Source organism: Ovis canadensis, chromosome 20 (genome assembly GCF_042477335.2).
Source record: "Ovis canadensis isolate MfBH-ARS-UI-01 breed Bighorn chromosome 20, ARS-UI_OviCan_v2, whole genome shotgun sequence".
Lineage (NCBI taxonomy): Eukaryota > Metazoa > Chordata > Mammalia > Artiodactyla > Bovidae > Ovis > Ovis canadensis.
The window spans coordinates 35,026,267-35,044,851 of NC_091264.1; the positions used below are offsets into that span (position 1 = coordinate 35,026,267).

The following is an 18,585-nucleotide window of genomic DNA, read 5'->3' on the forward strand; positions in this document are numbered from 1 at the left end:
TATGGAATTATTGCAAGAATGAAATGAAATAGCCTATGGAAAGCATTTTACACCATGCCTCAGTCAGTTCAGTTCAGTGGCTCAGTTGTGTCCAGCTCTTTGCGATCCCACGGATGGCAGCACGCCAGGCTTCCCTGTCCATCACCAACTCCAAGAGTTTACTCAAACTCATGTCCATTGAGTTGGTGATGCCATCCAACCATCTCATCCTCTGTCATCCCCTTCTCCTCCTGCCTTCAATCTTTCCCAGCATCAGGGTCTTTTCAAATGAGTCAGTTCTTCACATCAGGTGGCCAAAATATTGGAGTTTCAGCTTCAGCATCAGTCCTTCCAATGAATATTCAGGACTGATTTCCTTTAGGATGGACTGGTTGGATCTCCTTGCAGTCCAAGGGACTCTCAAGAGTCTTCTCCAACATAACAGTTCAAAAGCATCAATTCTTCAGTGCTCAACTTTCTTTATAGTCCAACTCTCACATCCATACATGACTACTGCAAAAACCATAGCCTTGACTAGACACACCTTTGTTGGCAAAGTAATGTCTCTGCTTTTGAATATGCTGTCTAGGTTGGTCATGACTCTCCTTCCAAGGAGTAAGCATCTTTTAATTCCATGGTTGCAGTCACCATCTGCAGTGATTTTGGAGCCCCCCAAAATAAAGTCTGACACTGTTTCCACTGTTTCCCCATTTATTTCCCATGAAGTGATGGGACTGGAGACCATGATCTTCATTTTCTGAATGTTGAGTTTTAAGCCAACTTTTTCACTCTCCTCTTTCACTTTCATCAAGAGGCTTTTTAGCTCCTCTCCACTTTCTGCCATAAGGGTGGTGTCATCTGCATATCTGAGGTGATTGATATTTCTCCTGGCAATCTTGATTCCAGCTTGTGTTTCTTCCAGTCCAGCCTTTCTCATGATGTACTCTGAATAGAAGTTAAATAAGCAGGGTGACAATATACAGCCTTGACGTACTCCTTTCCCTAATAGGAACCAGTCTGTTGTTCCATGTCCAGTTCTAACTGTTGCTTCCTGACCTGCACACAGATTTCTCAGGAGGCAGGTCAGGTTGTCTGGTGTTCCCATCTCTCTGAGAATTTTCCAGAGTTTGTTGTCGCCATGCCTGCCAGGTAATGAATGCCTAAAACGTCATCTGGTTGTTATCATAATCATTGCTATTATTTGAATAGCAAGAAATGCCATTCAAGGTAGGAAAACTTGTAGGGGGTTACAAACTGCTCTTCCCAGAAATTCAACTGGAAAATGAAGGGATGGCTAGTTTTCTTCCTTTCCTGGTGTGCCATCATGTAGCCCAGCAGTCCCTAATGTTTTTGGCACCAGGGACCCATTTCACGGAAGAGTTTTTCCAGACTAAGGAGGGGATGGGTTGGGGATGATTTGAGTGCATTACATTTTTTGTGCATTCTGTTTCTATTATTATTACAGTGTGACATCTAATGAGATAATTACACAACTCACCATAAGGCAGACTCAATGGGAGCCCTGAGCTTGTTTTCCTGCAACTAGACAGTCTCATCTGAGGGTTATGGGAGAACAAGATGAGGAGTGGCTGTAAATATACGTTGAAGCTTAGCTCGCTTGCCCTTTGCTCACCTCCTGCTCTGCAGCCCAGTTCCGAACCAGGCTGTTCGGGCTTGGGAACCCTTGATGTAGTCCATCTATTCACAGGGCATCAGTGACTGATGTTCCTGCTTGCCTGTGCGTGCAGAGCTGTTCTCATTAGTGAACATTGCTGTGAAAAGTGGCTGCCACTGCCATCTTCCCCACTGATAATGAGATCAACTTATTTAGAAAATTTTGATTCAACCTAGGAACGTAAACAGACCGGTTGCTAATTTAGGAAGCCTCCTGATTGACTTTGACCAATTATCCCTGAAACCTCCCATAATGCTCCTATGGAGGCCTTCCCCTTACCTTTCCCTGGTGCTAACTCAGATTCCGGTCCAAGTGGCAGATAATGTAATTGGTCTGAATGGACCTGCTGGCCCCTTGCATAGCAGAATTCACTGTACCAAAAACAATGCTGTGGTTTTCAAAGGGAAATGAGATGGCAATTCTCATTTGTTTTCTAAGAAGGCTGAGACTCTTGTTCTCTGAATCAAGTGAGACATCCGACTTACCATCATCTTGCTTCCATTAGATGACCTCAAAACTGAATGATTTCCCAGGACAAAGAAAAATCCCCAAGCAAGGCCCCACCTATTCCTTTTCCATCATCATCTCTTTCTGAAGAATTTCATCTGTTCACACTTGCCTCCCCCTCCAGCTGGCGGCTCTGGCATTATTCTCTGTGGCTAATGCTGTCTGACTCCTTGAAACACAGCAGGATCCAAGAATCCTCAGATGATCAGGAAGGGCTTTGCCTCCAAAAATTGAGTGTCTTTTCTGAAATTTTAGCCTGTTTCTTTGTCTCCTGACTTCAGGGATAGTAGTGTTGAAATACGTTTCTAGGCTCAGGATGGACCCACTGCTGCCCAGGGCAATACATCAGCCAAACAAAGCTTTCATTTTCTCGTGAATTCTCTGCTTGATGACAAACAGAAAATCTATTCGGGTCAGTCCCCAAATGCCAAGCCGACTCTGGGGTCAATGCTTGTTTCCTTGCTTCTTGATCTTTCTAAATTAGGTCAGATATGCAACCCCAGCCAGTTATGCCTTGGTTTCTGATCACTTCTTCAAATGCTCTATGAAACGCTTGCCCCAAATCCCTCGGGAGACCTGTGACACCCTCTACTCCCCCAGGCCATCAATTGTTTCCCCTTAAAGGACATCAAATTCATTACATTGTTTTCGTTTTATCCTTTGACAGTAGAAACTAGCTAGACCTCTTCCTCTTGAGAGTCATATTTCCTTTCAGAGAAAAGCCCATCCCAATTGTACCCTCCCTTTATTATTTTTTTTTAATTTTAGTTTTTTATTTTTTAAATTTTAAAATCTTTAATTCTTACACGCATTCCCAAACATGAACCCCCCTCCCACCTCCCTCCCCATAACATCTTTCTGGGTCATCCCCATGCACCAGCCCCAACCATGCTGCATCCTGCGTCAGACATAGACTGGCGATTCAATTCACATGGTAGTATACATGTTAGAATGTCATTCTCCCAAATCATCCCACCCTCTCCCTCTCCCTCTGAGTCCAAAAGTCCGTTATACACATCTGTGTCTCTTTCCCTGTCTTGCATACAGGGTCGTCATTGCCATCTTCCTAAATTCCATATATATGTGTTAGTATACTGTATTGGTGTTTTTCTTTCTGGCTTACTTCACTCTGTATAATCGGCTCCAGTTTCATCCATCTCATCAGAACTGATTCAAATGAATTCTTTTTAACGGCTGAGTAATACTCCATTGTGTATATGTACCACAGCTTTCTTATCCATTCATCTGCTGATGGACATCTAGGTTGTTTCCATGTCCTGGCTATTATAAACAGTGCTGCGATGAACATTGGGGTACATGTGTCTCTTTCAATTCTGGTTTCCTCGGTGTGTATGCCCAGAAGTGGGATTGCTGGGTCATAAGGTAGTTCTATTTGCAATTTTTTAAGGAATCTCCACACTGTTCTCCATAGTGGCTGTACTAGTTTGCATTCCCACCAACAGTGTAGGAGGGTTCCCTTTTCAAAAATTATTTATTGGAGTATAGTTGATTTACAATGTTTCATTACTTTCTGCTGTATAGCAAAGTGAATCAGTTATACATATATTCACTCTTTTTTAGGTTCCTTTTGCCTGTAGATCATTCCAGAGTACTGAGTAGAGTCCCCTGTGCTGTTCAGTAGGTCCTTATTAGCTATTTATTTCATATATAATAGTGTGTATCTGTCAATCCCAATCTCCCAGTTTATTTCTCCCCCCTCTTTTTATCTTCCGTTTAATCAACAATTCTCGTGTATTTAGTCTCTCCTCCCACATGTCATGGTCCAACTTGACCTCTTGGAGAGTGATCACCCTTGTTATCAGCAGGAGTTAGAGACTTTTCCTAAAATCAGTGGGCAATCTTAGAGCTTTCAGCTGAGTCTGCTTCAATTTCAAGTATTGTATGAGGATTCAATAAATAGGAAGGGAATTGGGAAAAAATGAAGTAAGCTTCTTGTCTGTCTTCCTCACAGTATAAAATGTGGGTGACAATATCTTCTTTAGATCCGATAGAGGAGGAAAAGCTGAAATCAAGATGAAAGCCTATGGAAAGCCCACTTGGATGTGGAGAGCAGTGTGTATCTGTTAATCCCAAATGCTAATTTATCCCTCCCTCCCTTTTCCCTTTGGTAACCATTAAGTTTGCTTTCTATGTCTGGGAGTCTATTTCTGTCTTGTAAATAAGCTCATTTGTATCTTTATTTAGTTTCCCCATATAAGCAATCTCATGTGATATTTGTCTTTCTCTGTCTGTCTTACTGTACCTAATGTGATACTCTCTAGGTTCATCCTTGTTTCTGCAAATGGCATTATTTAATTCTATTTATGGCTGAGTAATATTCCATTGTGTATGTATACAGTTTCTCAGTCTATAAAATGGGGATAGATAGTGCCTACTTCATAGAATTATTCTCAAGATTAAATGAATAGTGGCCCAGGCCACAATAAAAACTATATTTTGATACAGGTCAATACTTGTCAGTTGCTGCTGCTGTTTTTTCTGTTATAACTGTTATCACCATCTCCATCTCCACCATGGAGTACGTCAAGGCTGTATATTGTCACCCTGCTTATTTAACTTATATGCAGAGTACATCATGAGAAACGCTGGGCTGGAGGAACACAAGCTAGAATCAAGATTGCTGGGAGAAATATCAATAACCTCAGATATACAGATGACACCACCCTTCTGGCAGAAAGTGAAGAGGAACTAAAGAGCCTCTTGATGAAAGTGAAAGAGGAGAGTGAAAAAGTTGGCTTAAAGCTCAACGTTCAGAAAACTAAGATCATAGTCTCCAGTCCCATCACTTCATGGCAAGTAGATGGGGAAACAGTGGAAACAGTGACAGACTTTATTTTGGGGGGCTTCAAAATCATTGCAGATGGTGACTGCAGCCATGAAATTAAAAGATGCTTGCTCCTTGGAAGGAAAGTCATGACCAACCTAGACAGCATCTAAAAAGCAGAGACATTACTTTGCCAACAAAGGTGTGTCTAGTCAAGGCTATGGTTTTTCCAGTAGTCATGTATGGATGTGAGAATTGGACTATAAAGAAAGCTGAGCACTGAAGAACTGATGCTTTTGAACTGTTATGTTGGAGAAGACTCTTGAGAGTCCCTTGGACTGCAAGGAGATCCAACCAGTCCATCCTAAAGGAAATCAGTCCTGATATTCATTGGAAGGACTGATGCTGAAGCTGAAACTCCAATACTTTGGCCACCTGATGAGAATAACTGACTCATTTGAAAAGACCCTGATGCTGGGAAAAATTGAAGGCAGGAGGAGAAGGGGATGACAGAGGATGAGATGGTTAGATGGCATCACCGACTCGATGGACATGAGCTTGAGTAAACTCTGGGAGTTGGTGATGGACAGGGAAGCTTGGCATGCTGCAATCCATGGGTCGCAAAGAGTTGGACATGACTGAGCGACTGAACTGAACTGCTCTCCACCATCTTGAGGAGTCAATTCTCTAAAACTCAGGGGTCAGTAAGTTATGCCCCTTTATATATTTTTGTCAACAAAGTTTTTGGGGACATGGTCACACTCACTCCTTTATGCTCAGGTCTTTGGCTGCCTTCCAGCTGCAAGAGCAGATTTGAATAGTTGCCACAGAGACTACAGGATCTGTACAGCCTGAAATATTTACCCTTTGACCTTTTCAGAAAAAGATTTGCCAACTCTTCCTCTAAAAGCTTCTAATCCCCAGGGAACAGGCTGATTCCCTGAAGGTACAGCAAAGGCAGGTGTTTTGGAGATTAACCTGAGGGCAGAACTCTGTGGGTGAAGGAGAAGGACCAGGTGTCTCAGAAGAGAGCAGAAAGTGGAGGAAGCAGTGGGTAGAGGACACTCCGGAGAAGGAGACGGGGTGAGAGGATGTTGGCAGCCTCCAGTCTTAGTCCTGAGCAGGTCTGGCCTGGGCTTTCATGAAGCTTGAGCATGTCTGAAACACTTCAGGGAGCGCTGTCCCTCTTTCCACCTGCCGATGGCCTTCTTCTTTCAGTAGTCACACTGCTTTCTCTACTGGTTGATTTGTAAAATGCCCTCACTGAACTCAGAGCATATCACTACATGTAAAACATTTTTTAAAAAATGGCATTTTTACTGTATTTCACTCAACATGATCACCAACAGCCTACTGTGTGCCAAACATCAGGGCAAGTACAGAAAATAAAACACGGACCTTGCCCCAAGGATTGCATAATCTGTCTTTTAACTGCAAAGGTACAGGCCCCTTCAAACCTAGGGCTTGAGGCTCCAGTCTTGCTCACTTGACACCCTGGGGCCAGAAGTGCCTGGGACTGCAAATAAATGGTAACTAATTAACACCTGCAATCGAGATCATAAAATGAAACTCACCAGGGAGAAGCTGTATCTGCTGAAGACATATGCTCCCACCCAGAGGTTCTGCTAAGCAAAGAGGACGCCTGTCCTTTGCCAGGAGGTGTGTACATGGATAAAAGTGTTGTAGTTTACTGAGTGCTTCCTATGTTCCCGGTACTTGTGGTTTACATAGGTTGTCTCGTTGAATCTCAACATTAGTCCCATGAAATAGGTACCCCTCTTTTTTTTGACACATGGAAAGCAAATGCTCAAAATGCCACACCTGCCCAGTGGTAGATGTAGGATTCAATTTTTCTATTCATCTGATTTCAAGTTCACCACTAGAGTAAGTTGTGCAAATAAGTCTAAGAAGACAGGGAAAGATAAAATCTCATTTGGCTGATAGCAATCTAAATCTCCATCAACAGAGGAACAGATAAAGAAGATGTGGTACAGATATACAATGGAATATTCCTCAGCCAGAACAAAGAATGAAACAACACTGTTTGGGGCCACATGGATGGACACAGATATTATCATACTAAGTGCAATAAAGCAAATGGAGAAAGACAAATATCATATGATATCACTTATGTGGGGAATCAAAAATATATATATTTAGTTTATTTTCAAAATGGAAAGAGACTCACAGACATAGGAAACAAACTATGGCTACCAAAGGGGAAAGGGGGAAGGAGGGAAAATTAGGAGGTTGAGACTAACATATCCACGTTACTATATATAAAATATGTAACACAGATAACCAACAAGGACCTACTGTATAGCACAGGAAACTCTACTCAATATTTTGTAATAAACTATACAGGAAAAGAATCTAAAATACGTGCCTATATATATATAAAACTGAATCACTGTGCTGTACACTCAAAACAGATACAACATTGTAAATCAACTATACTTCAATTAAATATTTTTAAAAAGATTTTTATTGAAATAACATTGTGTTTATAGACTAATGTCAAACGAACGGCCATCTTTATTATACTGAGTCTTCCTGTCCATGAATATTTCATATAGTAAATAAATATATATGTGTGTGTATACACAGCTCTTTATGTTCTTCAATAATTACTTTATATTTACATGCAACTCTAATTCATTTTTATTTAAGTAATTTGTTATCATTTTATAGATAGCTTTTATTCCTATTATGAAATGGATCTTTTACCTGTTATATTATGCTATGTATATGAATGGTTATTGCTGGTATGTAGGAATGTTACTTATTTTTATGTGCTCATCTCAGTATTGACTTTTTCAAACTTCTCTAGTCTCTGGAACTTGAGCTTTTCTGTGAAACTTTGTATCTGTCCTCAAAGCAGCAAAGATAGTTTCTCTTGTGACTTCAATGCTACAGAACATATGTAAGGGTCAAAGTTTCTAATAAGACAGCCAGAGCAAGGTCCAAGGTGTCTTTGCTTATCACAAGGTGTCTTTGCTAAAATCTGTTCACTTGCAACAATGATTTGGACGAGATGGGTTTGCATTCTTTCTTTCATCTTGTTTTTTGCCCGCATAGCAGCTGTATCGGTAAGTAGAGTTCTGCTCTTCAGGGTATTTAGAAATATTAATTCTAGTATATGTTATCCTTTTTCTGTATATTTATTTCTTTCAGATTAACCATCTTTCTAAAGGAAGTGGTAAGAACTAATTGAAATACATAGAGAGTTTTCTGAACTTTTCTTTGCTCAGCAAGACTGATAACAATTTTCTCCCCACTTTTAACAGTATATGATGGAGAATTTGACGAACAGAAGGATATTTCAGAAATCAACTTAGGTGGGTGTAATTTCTGCCATTATTAATATCTTTAAATAATTTAAAACCCTGCGATAGAATTGCTGAAAATCTCTTAACTTTCAGAGTATGATATTGAGTAACTTTAGGAGAGAACTATTCATTGGTGCTTCATTAGAATTTTCAGCATTTCTGAAAAATGGAAACATGAAAAGAGAATAATGGTTAGACTGAACTTTCTAGAACTAGTGAGTATTCAGTGGCTCTAGAAATATATAACAAAATTTTTGTTTATAAAAAAATCATTTTTCCAGTCTTAATTTTGAAATGATCACCTAGTACCTCACTTCCTATCTCAGAAGTCCCATTTCGATCCCTCGAGTGCAAGAGTTTTGATACCGATGACCAAAAAGTTTCCTTCTAATTCACCTCTCACTTTTCAAGATTCTTGGACAAGATTTCTTTTTTTTCATTGACGTATAGCTGATTTACACTATTACATTCCTTTCAGATGGACAACATAGTGATCAAATATTTTTATAGATAATATTCCATTCATAGTTACTATAAGATATTGGATATATTTCCTATGCTGTACACTGTATCTTTGTGACATTTATTTTATAAACAGTAGTTTGTACTTCTTTATCCCCTACCTTTCTCTTGCCCTTCCTAACCTCCTTTTCAATCTTCACTGGTAAACAGTTTGTTCTTGGTGTCTCTATGTTTGTGTTTTATTATTCACTAGTTTGTTTTGTTTTTTAGATTTCACATGTAAGTGATAACATAGAATACTTGTCTTTCTCTGTCTAACTTACTTTACTAAGCAGAATACCCTCCAAGTTTTCTTGTTCCAAAAAATGGCAACAGTGGATATGACGATATATGATATTTATTAGCTTTTACATTTGCTCAATTAAAATGGATTTTTGTATTGTTTTAAAAAGAGTTTAACCACATAAAGATCAACAACTAAAGACAATGATAGAAAGGACTCATTTTATAAGAGATGCACTTTAGCAATTCTTGTTCAAATCTTTCTCTTTTTAAATCCACATCTAGCTGCAGGATTGGACCTCTTTCAAGGGGACATCCTCCTGCAGGTGAGTACTTTCTAGCGACACCAGAACATTCCCACAGGACTGGCTGTGACAGGACAGTGAGCCTCTGCTCTGTGTCCAGCCCTGAGATGACCATTATGAAGATGAAAGAATCTCAGCCATAATTTGTATGGAGAAAGACTTCCGCTTTGGTTGCTGGTTAAAAAAAGACGAAATCATTAGCGACCAGAAAAAAGAGTCTATAATTATTAAATTCCTTGTCCACCCAATTTTCCTAAGAAGTGAAGAATGAGAGAGAAGGAAATCTACCACCATACTGAAAGTGACTATTTCAGTTTTTAGGAAATGTAGGTCTCTTTCGTTGTTGTTCAATCGCTGAGTCACATCCGACTCTTTGCAGTCCCATGGACTGCAGCACCCCAATCTTCCCTGTCCGTCACCAACTCCCAGAGTGTACTCAAACTCATGTCCGTTGAGTTGGTGATGCCATCCAACCATCTCATCCTCTGTCGTCCCCTTCTCCTCTTGCCTTCAATCTTTCCCTGCATCAGGGTCTTTTCCAATGAGTAGGCTCTTCTTCAGGTGACCAAAGTATTGGCGCTGCAGCTTCAGCATCAGTCTTTCCAATGACCATTCAGGGTTGGTTTTCTTTACGATTGACTGGTTTGACCCACTTGCAGTCCAAGGGACTCTCAAGAATCCTCACCACCACGGTTACTGCTACTGCTAAGTCACTTCAGTCGTGTCTGACTCTGTGCAACCCCATAGACAGCAGCCCACCAGGCTGCGCCATCCCTGGGATTCTCCAGGCAAGAACACTGTAGTGGGTTGCCATTTCCTTCTCCAATGCATAAAAGTGAGAAGTGAAAGTGAAGTCGCTCAGTCGTGTCTGACCCTCAGCGACCCCAAGGACCACAGCCTTCCAGGCTCCTCGGTCCATGGGATTTTCCAGGCAAGAGTACTGGAGTCGGTTGCCATTGCCTTCTCCAACCACCACGGTTAGGAAGAATCAGTTCTTTGGTGCTCAGTCTTTTTATGGTCCAACTCTCACATCCATATATGACTACTGGAAAAAACATAACTTTGACTATATGGATCTTTATCAGCAAAGTAATATCTCTGCTTTTTAATATGCTGTGTAGGTTAGTCATAGCTTTTCTTTCAAGGAACAAGCATCCTTAATTTGGTCTTAAAAATTTATCTGGAAATTTATATATTGTCTATAGTGAATATTTATTGTTTTTATAATTTGAAGACAACCTGACTATTTGAATAGTGTGACAGATTGTTTGTGATGTGGGAGTTTACAGAAGGGGAAAGGAAGCCAAGGAGACTAGCTGTCCAGTCAGCTTTGCCTTTTGTTTCTGCAGAATTCCAGAAATGGCCTGAGAGATCCAAGCACCAGGTGGAAGTTCCCCATTCCTTACATCTTGGCTGACAATCTGGGTAACACTACTTGTTCTTCATTAGAAGCCTTGAGTTGAACTCTTCTCTCTCCCCTCTCTTCCTGGTCATCAGCTTCAAAGTTGAGTAACTGCCAGCATCTAAGGGAGTCTCTAAGCTCTGAGGATTCTTTGATTATGGAAACCCATGCTGCTTAACCAGTCTAAGATACAGAATATCAAATAGTACTTTTTAAAATGCAGAACACACTAACATGTTAATTAGACCAAGAGAGCAACACAAAGAACAGAAATGAAATACGATTTGACATCATAGCAATGAAAATGTGCACCTGAGATAAGAGTTTGTTTCAGTTCAGTTCAGTCGCTCAGTCGTGTCCGACTCCTCCCGACCCCATGAATCGCAGCACGCCAGGCCTCCCTGTCCATCACCAACTCCTGGAGTTCACTCAGACTCGCGCCCATCGAGTCAGTGATGCCATCCAGCCATCTCATCCTCTGTCGTCCCCTTCTCCTCCTGCCCCCAATCCCTCCCAGCATCAGAGTCTTTTCCAATGAGTCAACTCTTCGCATGAAGTGGCCAAAGTACTGGAGTTTCAGCTTTAGCATCATTCCTTCCAAAGAAATCCCAGGGCTGATCTCCTTCAGAATGGACTGGTTGGATCTCCTTGCAGTCCAAGGGACTCTCAAGAGTCTTCTCCAACACCTGTTTAAGTAACTCTAAATATGGTACCAGGATATCAGTTTCAGCATATTGATTTCTTCCCTTTCTGTTGCAAAACAAACATGTCACATTTTTGAGAAATAGAAAAGGCTTTATTTCATATGTTCATCATTCTCGTTCCTTGGTATTAAAATTTTCTGTTCTTCTCTATCTCAAGAAAAATAAGTTAGATTTTGCTCACTGTTGGAAATAATAGTTGGTGGAAATAAAATAAATATTAGAAGCCATGTGTGGACACTGGCTGACCTCAAGCAGCTGACTGATGGCTCAACAGCCACGATGACGCGCTGCCTGTCTGGGAGGCCCATCCTCTGTGGAAGAGAAGACTCCAGAGCAGAGGGGAAGCTGGGACAGCGTTGCTCACTCAGTCTTGATGAGCTGCTGGGCTGCTCCGGCTCTCAGGAGACGTAGATTGTGTTTCAAGATTTTCCATCACTTTTGTCAGTGTTGCTTCCAGCGCCTTTTCTGGAGAAGAGCTACATAGAAACAAGTGCTATTGTTCTCCGTTATGTTCTTCATTGGAATATAATTGCTTTACAATGTTGTGTGAATTTCTGCCGTACAGCAAAGTGAATCTGCTGTGTGAATACATATATCTCCTCCCTCCTGAACTTCCCTTCCTCCTCCCCTCCCAATCCCACCCTTCCAGGTCATCACAGAGCACCTAGCTGAGCTCCTTGTGCTACGCCATTGGCCCTCACTAGCTATCTATTTTACACATGGTAGTGTGTGTATGTCAGTCCTAATCTCCCAATCTGTCCAACCCTTCCCTTCCCTCACTGAGGCCACATGGCCACTCTCTACGTCTGCATCTGTATTCCTACCCTGCAAACAGATGAGATGGGATTTTTAAATCCACCACTCTCAGTGTTTCCACCATTTGGGTTGAAGATAACAAAAGAAACACAGTCTTATAGACAGCATGACTTTAATTATAATCAAACTTTTTTCTTATATTTTGTGGCAACCAGGCTGTCTGGGGTACATATCTTCAATTTAAAGATGTTACTCCATAAGAATACATAAAAGTTCATGAAAACCTTCGAACAGGTTTAATGCATGCTCTTGCTGTTGTTCTGTGATGTTTCTATAATTTATTTACTAATTATTCCAGTGACTTCCTTTAATGACCTTAATATGATTTTATGACATCTGAGTGTAGAGTCTCCAACTCAAGAGTTCCTTAAATAAAGACCAGAAAAATGTGAGATAAGTACATGGTAAAGTGCCAAAAATGATAAACTCTTTGGGAGAATCCCCAAAAATCAAGTATGCAAGAATACAATTTAATTTTATAGAACTTAGCTTAATTTTTAACTTAGAGACCTACAACCAACGAGTTGATGGGGTTAAAATCCACACACACACAAAGCAAGAAACAGTCTCCTTTCCTCTGGTGTATCTTTCTCCTCCACCTCGTCCTTGTCTTACACAATACCAAGGCAGGCACACGTGCAGGTTAAGCAAGAGGAGTGACATTTGATCTTTGGTCATCAATCCACAAAGGTTACTAACAGGCATCTACTGTTCTTGCTGACTCAGGTACATAGGTTTTTGCTGCTTTGGTTCCAAACTTGGGTTACAGAAATCTTTTCTAAGGCTGTCTGCAGAACTCCCTGTCTAGCCTTGTCATCTCATGGGGATCCTACAGGGAAGCTGCATAAATATTACATTTAACTTCTTATGATTTCAGAACCCTCAAACCTCTCTCAGCTGTCTTTCTCCAGCAAGAGGGAGAGTCTCTTTAGATTGGGGGAAGGAAACCCACTCTCACTGCTTCTCTCCAAGGTAATTTATCTGTTTTTCCAGAAGACAGAAGTGATGTCAATTCTGCTCGACCATATTGGTCTCTTGAGGCAATGCACTCAGAATTTTTGCTTAAATGAGGGAAAACGAAAGGGAGAAAGTGGGGAAATTATTTTATGATTTTGTTCAGCCACACATACCATAAGTGTATTGTTATTTTGTAGATAAATATATATATATACACACACATTATGTATTTAACATTTAGTGTGTTTATATACACAAATGGTTTGTCAGTTTTCGTTTCCAAGGGCTACATTTACTATCAAAAAATTTATCATGGACTTCAGTGGATTTGATACAGCAGCATGAGTTTCTATGTTTCTAAGTTATATATATTATCCAAGATCTAGCTAAGGCTCATTGATAGTTTTATTGTTTTCTACAGCACTGAATGCCAAAGGAGCCATTCTCTATGCCTTTGAAATGTTCCGCCTCAAGTCCTGCGTGGATTTCAAGCCCTATGAAGGCGAGAGCTCATACATCATCTTTCAGGAGTTTAGTGGGTGAGTATGAAATGTTACAGAGTGTGAAATCCATCCTCTGATTTATAAAAAGCGACACATCCCTTTCAAAGACTAAACAAAGAAATTGGAAAGAAACTAAAAGCAAAATCAAATATTTCACTGTGAATTTTTTTAAGTGGCATCACATTTTTATTGTGCTCTATAAAGAATGCATTGTTTGGATACCTCTAGGAACCAGGGAGACTCATCTCAGTTCTTTTCTGGGTTGAGGTCATGTTTTAAATCACAGCCTTTTTAAAAAAATCAAGTTTATTAAAGCTGCATTCTCTTGATGGTACTGTTTTCGATTATTAGTACTCCTTTGGCTAGACTTTTCTGAAAAGTTCTATCAATGTCAGTGATATTATATATTTGCTTTTCTCTTTCTGATTTACTTCACTATGCATGAAAGTCTCTAGGTCCATCTACACCTCTGCAAACGGCACAATTCATTCTTTTTAATGGTGGAGTAATATTTCGTTTTATATATATGTACCTCAGGCGTAGAGAACAAACTTGGGATACCAAGGAGGGGAAAAGGGGATGGGATGAGTGGGAAGATTGGGATTGGCATATACACACTATTGATACTATGCATAAAACACGTAACTAATGAGAACCTACTGTCCAGCACAGGAAACTCAGTACTCTGCGGTGACCTAAATCGGAAGGAAATAAAAAAAAAAAGAGGGGATATATGTATACATATAGCCAATTCACTTTGCTGTTCAGCAGAAACTAACAGAACATTGTAAAGCAGCTATAGTCCAAAACAAACTAAAAAACAAAAAGACCTACCTGGAGGTTTCTCTTCATATTGCAGTTCCCATCACAGCCTCTAGGTGTTGCCTGGATTTGGTTGTCTAGTTGTGAAGGTGGGGATTTTGTTTATCCCCATGGATGACTAACAAAGGTAAAGAAGGAAGTTAGCGTTCGTTTTAGCTTCTAAAGAAGAGTCTTAGACCTCACAAGGTACGCACTTGGCAGGAGGGGCCGTGGGGGTAATAACAAGTGAAAAGCTCTAATATGCTAGGGTGAGTGCAGACGCAGGGTCTCTAACGCAGCCGGAATCGAAGGGTCAGGGGGAGCAGCGCTGAGAGTCAGAGAGATGCAGGAGGGAGAAGACTGGAGAGGCAGAGGAGAAGGAAGAACAAATGGAGAGTGGGAAGAGAGGTGAAATCCTGTATAACACAGGAAGCTCAGCTCCGTGCTCTGTGGTGGCCGAGATGGGTGGAATGGGGGAAGGGTGAGAGGGAGGTCCAAGGGGGAGGGGATATACATATATATAGCTGATTCGTGGTGTTGTACAGCAGAAACTAACATTATAAAGACATTATGCTTCAATAAAACATAAACAGATGGTAAATTATAAAGTTTTTTGAAAATAAAATTCTTTCGTAGAAAAAACAAAACAAAACATCAATCTAGGGACTCTTATTGCCTGTGATTGGGATGTCTCTTACATTTAAGTTAGAGGAAGAGGAAAAGGGAGGAAGAAGTTTCAAAGAATAACTGGCCCAAAGCACCCCAAACCCTTGGAGATACTGATGCTCTGAAGCTGGAGGTTAACGGGGCTCTTCCAGAAAGATAAGGTCAAAATTTCAGAGTGGTAATGCTATGGTATTTTACAACTTATATTTTTCTTTGGGGGAGGGATGTTAAAAATGATAAATAATATATGCTTCCTCTGGATTGTGGATATTTTGCAGAGTAAATTCTGACTTGGTAAGAATTGCAAACTATCTTGCAAGAATTGGCTTGGTAAGGAAATGCAAACTATCTGAGAGGCAAGGCGAACATGGTGATATTTGCATAGCTCAATACATTTACTAAAGATCGTTGAATTGTACCCTTAAAATTGGTGGATTTTATGGTATGTAAATTACACCTTAATAAAGTTGTTAGAAAATAACTAAGATTCGTTTTTGAGTAGAATTCAAATCTATTAGCATTTGAACATATATGATGTTAGCAATTTGGGGAAAGCAATAGCAGGTAATTTAATGTGATTGTCACCAAGGAACTCACCCTTCATTGGTAGCGTTTAAAATAATTGGTATATCTCCTCATTCTGTTGAGCACTGGTCAGTGTATAGAGCCTTCTCAACTCAAAGGGGGCAAGGAGACAATTTGTGTACAGCTCCTGGTTTGCTAATAGAGATGGAAAATCCGGTTTCTGAGCAAAAACAAAAATAATTGGGAAAAAGAGGGAAAGAGCCTGCATGTGAGGAATTTAGAGTCTCTGACAGCAGTTCCTGAGTCCACTATTTTCTGAGGGAATTTATGGGTCCTTCTTGCCTAGAGCCTTTTAGACATAAGTTAGGCAACCTGCTGTGTGCTGTCATAATGCTGCAGATTGGGAAAAATCCCAAGATATGAACTTGATGAACTTGTATTTTTAATAAGGGTCTTTTTCATAATCATAAAACATATACCTTCTCATTACAGGAAATTTGAAAAGTCACTAAAATGTAAAGGAGAAAGTATAAATCAACCAGAGCCACCACTCAGAGACACCTTTGTGGTATAAAAGCAATAGCATTATTTTTTGGAATGCCCCATGGGTTTGTGAAGGTGAAGAAAATAGCCATTTTTTCCTTCTTTTTACCTGATGCATTATTAGGTTTGATTTGCTTCTAAGTAGATACCACTTTTATAACAGTCTGTCACTTGTAAAGCCTACATAATAATCCCTCCAGGAAATGTTGCTTTTTTAACCAGTCATGCAGGTTGAACCATGAGCTTATGAAAAGGCTAATAATAACTTCTTCTTAAAATCAAACCTAACCTTCAAATGTGTATTCTGGAAACTGAGGAATTACAGCCACTTGAAAATTTTCTAAAAGAAAATTTCTCTCCTTTCTAAAGGTGCTGGTCTGAGGTTGGTGACCGACACGTGGGGCAGAACCTCTCCATTGGTCAGGGATGTGACTATAAGGCCATTGTCGAACATGAGATTTTGCATGCTCTGGGGTTTTACCATGAGCAGTCAAGGACGGACAGAGATGATTATGTGAATATCTGGTGGGATGAAATTCTTCCAGGTGTGTATGAACCCAAGGTGGTTGGGTGGGATTTGCTATTATGTTTATCACTTGCTGGGATCAACCCTGGGATGACCAGGCCAAACCTATATGTGAACAGGAGCTTCAGTTTCTCCAGGAGGGACTCAGACTATGACCTCTCCTCTGGGCTGAGTTGATCTGATCATAATTGATCCCAGATAAGGGTCTCAGGAAATGAGGAATGTTGTTCATCTCAATATGGGGTTGAAAAGTTAATCAGATGCTTTTGTTTTGCTTCAGTGTTATTGTTGAAACTATCTAAAATTCTACTTCCTGTCTTAGTGTGTAAGATGAGCTAGATCCTTGAGGATGTGAGGGTCCTTTTTTTCTGGATGTGAAATCTCATGTAACTTTAGGAAAGTAGAAACTGTATAATAACCTTGAGACACTTGAGGATTTTTGTGCTCTACCAAATCAACGATAGATGTTTAAAAACAGAACAACAACTACATTCGAAAAAAAAAAAGCTCTTTTAGTTGAAATTATACTTCCAATTTTGTTGACTGTAGCTAATAGTTTGGCGTTTTGATTAGCCAAAATGTATAAATCTTTTCTTTCTCCTTCCTAAGTGACTCTTTTTTTTTTTTTTTGCCCCCAGCCCATACTTTGTAAAGGATAACACAGTTTTATTTCACATATTATTTTGCAGTTATCCTAACAATTCTGATGTTTTTTAGTTTTGTTGAATTCCCTTCAACACTACCTACCTTCTTTGTTTGAGACAACTAAGCTGAATGCTTTTGAGTACATGAAAATATTATTATCAAACAGTTGCCCAATGGGTGGGGGAAAATTCCATGCCGTGCTTCTGAAAACACCTAGTTTTTAAATAGGAATTAGTCCAGGAGGTGGAAAAGCATTATTTTTGGCAGTGATAGCTTAATGAAACCTTAATGGATTGGAAATGCCTTAGCAATGACCACTCATGGTTTTCATGAAGCAAATCATGGCCTTGTAATTGTCTGTTTCATTTAGATCTCAGTTTCACGTATGACTTCATGGATGGTAGTGCATCTCTAATAGTTTTATGAACTTGGAAGAACTGGCCATACTTTAAAATAAAATGTGAATCCCCAAAAGACTTCTGCCAGAAGTAGCTCCTTGGGAGGAAGCCGCATCACTGGTTCTCACAGGAGGAGGGCGTACAGATGGCTAATTCTATCAAAAGTGCCTATGGGGTTTACAGTACGTGTCCCTCTCAACACCTCCTATTCTGATATTTTATGAATGTGGAGTGCTGGTGGGAGGAGGAGAAAGCACGCGGTTTGTAAAATCCTAATCCAAGGACTTCCCTGGTGGTCCAGGGGTTGAAACTTCACCTTCCAATACAGGGAGTGTGGGTCTGACCCCTGGTTAGGGAGCTGAGATCCCACACGCCTGTGGCCAAAAAACCGAAACATAAAAAAGAAGCAATATTATAACAGTGTCAATAAAAACTTAACCAAAAACCCTAATCCATTACCAGGTATGAAATAATAGATCAAAAGCATATGCTTGTCTCCAGGTCTAATTGCTTTATATCTGGGTCTGAACCCAGACCCAGAGTAGAGGGGACAGAAGAGGGCAGGTCAAAAGTCAAAGGAGTAGAGGGGATAGAAGAGGGCAGGTCAAAAGTCAAAGAACCAAATCTCAGAATATGAGGCTCAAGGGGTTTTTAGACTTTGTCTGTGTTTGCTAGAGGCCTGAATTTCTCACTTTCTCCTCTGTGTACTTAACTCTGCTGAAAAGGACATGAGGAAGCAGAAAATATGTGCATTTTCAGGTCTTGAAGAACATGA

The 18,585-nt window shown here is 40.2% G+C and overlaps 1 protein-coding gene across 1 annotated transcript in view; it reads left to right on the forward strand.

The window, feature by feature from the left end:
• Positions 1-1,117: 1,117 nt before the first annotated feature.
• Positions 1,118-18,585, forward strand: part of MEP1A (meprin A subunit alpha) — a 33,360-nt gene continuing 15,892 nt past the window's right edge. The window contains exons 1-7 of the mRNA XM_069562752.1: positions 1,118-1,128; positions 8,025-8,035; positions 8,234-8,284; positions 9,305-9,345; positions 10,674-10,749; positions 13,625-13,742; positions 16,611-16,786. Of these exons, the coding sequence (XP_069418853.1) occupies positions 1,118-1,128; positions 8,025-8,035; positions 8,234-8,284; positions 9,305-9,345; positions 10,674-10,749; positions 13,625-13,742; positions 16,611-16,786 (484 nt within the window). The remainder of the gene's footprint in view (positions 1,129-8,024; positions 8,036-8,233; positions 8,285-9,304; positions 9,346-10,673; positions 10,750-13,624; positions 13,743-16,610; positions 16,787-18,585) is intronic.